General features: G+C 36.6%; 1 protein-coding gene across 1 annotated transcript in view; it reads right to left on the bottom strand.

Annotated features, from left to right (window-relative positions):
• Nucleotides 1-1,201, bottom strand: part of LOC119591389 (U3 small nucleolar RNA-associated protein 14 homolog A-like) — a gene marked incomplete in the record, with an annotated part of 13,561 nt that overhangs the window by 9,864 nt on the left and 2,496 nt on the right. The window contains 2 exon segments of the mRNA XM_037940128.1: nt 455-520; nt 753-893. Of these exon segments, the coding sequence (XP_037796056.1) occupies nt 455-520; nt 753-893 (207 nt within the window).

Genomic DNA, 1,201 nt, shown 5'->3' with positions numbered 1-1,201 from the left:
TCGACTTCAGGAAGATAATGGTCTCCTATGGAAGTATTAATTCAGTGAGTTATGCAGGTCTACAAGAGCACTAATTCAGGTGAGATATATAGATATACAAGAGAATTGGCTCAGGTGAGTTATGCAAGACAATTATATTATGATGCAGATCGACTGTGCACTTGGTTACAGAGTTTTTCTTTCTTCAGTGATTCTTTGCAAAAAAAAAAAAAATACAACATTTCTTTTCATTAATCATTATTTAATCCTTGAGGATGGTCATGTAATTTATACTATATGCTCTTCCAATGTGTGCTCAAAGGCTCACTGGAGTACTAAGCTGGTGTTCAGGAATTTGAGCCTTTCAAAGTTGTTTATATATTTGAGACTGCAACAATCAGAAATACATCACATATCAAAACTTCATACCAGCCTCTGCAGATCCTCTCTCTTTCTACAAAATCAGAATACTTACTTCTTGCTGACCTTGCTCACATCACTGAGCAGTTTAGCTTGTGGCTTCTTATTTCCAGCACTCAATCTGATAGGAGAGAAAAGGTAATTATCAACAAATGGTTTATAGTCTGTTAATATATGTTGTCTACTCAAATCCTCAATAAACTAAAGCACCTGAGCACTGAGCTAGTGTTAGGGATTTGAGGCTGTCAAAAAGTTAATGTATTTGAGACTGTAACTCATAGAACTATATTAGAATTATAAACTTAGCCCATCCTATGCAGATTGACTCCCTCTCCACTATATCAATTACTTACTTTCTTTTGCTGATCTTGCTCACGTCACTGAGCAGTCTGGCATGCACCTTCTCATCTCCATCCTGCACTCCTTCATTGGTGGTCTCACTGTTCTCTTCCTTGGACTTAGAAATGACAGTATCCTCTTCTGCAGCATGTGGGCTGAGGGGACAAAAGTTTACCATATACAAATTGCCTACAGTTCAATTTCATTACACATGGTCCATAGTTTAATTTCAATAAATACAACATGGTAAATCCAATGTCTTGGCTCAATTAATTCAGTCAGATAAGATTGAAAAAAGACACACCTTAGATTCTTTTATGCAAAGAAAGAAATGGGCTTAAGCAAGTTATATTGTCTTCTAAAGTACTAGCTTCGGTGAGAGATATGTATAGCTACATGAGGACTGGCTTAGAGTAGTACAAGACAGAGAAAGTTAAGCAGGTCATCTATGCAGGTCATCTAT

This window comes from Penaeus monodon, chromosome 28, assembly GCF_015228065.2.
Source record: "Penaeus monodon isolate SGIC_2016 chromosome 28, NSTDA_Pmon_1, whole genome shotgun sequence".
Taxonomy (NCBI): domain Eukaryota; kingdom Metazoa; phylum Arthropoda; class Malacostraca; order Decapoda; family Penaeidae; genus Penaeus; species Penaeus monodon.
Note: the sequence above shows the minus strand (reverse complement) of the source record. Positions and strands in the feature narration are given on the sequence as shown.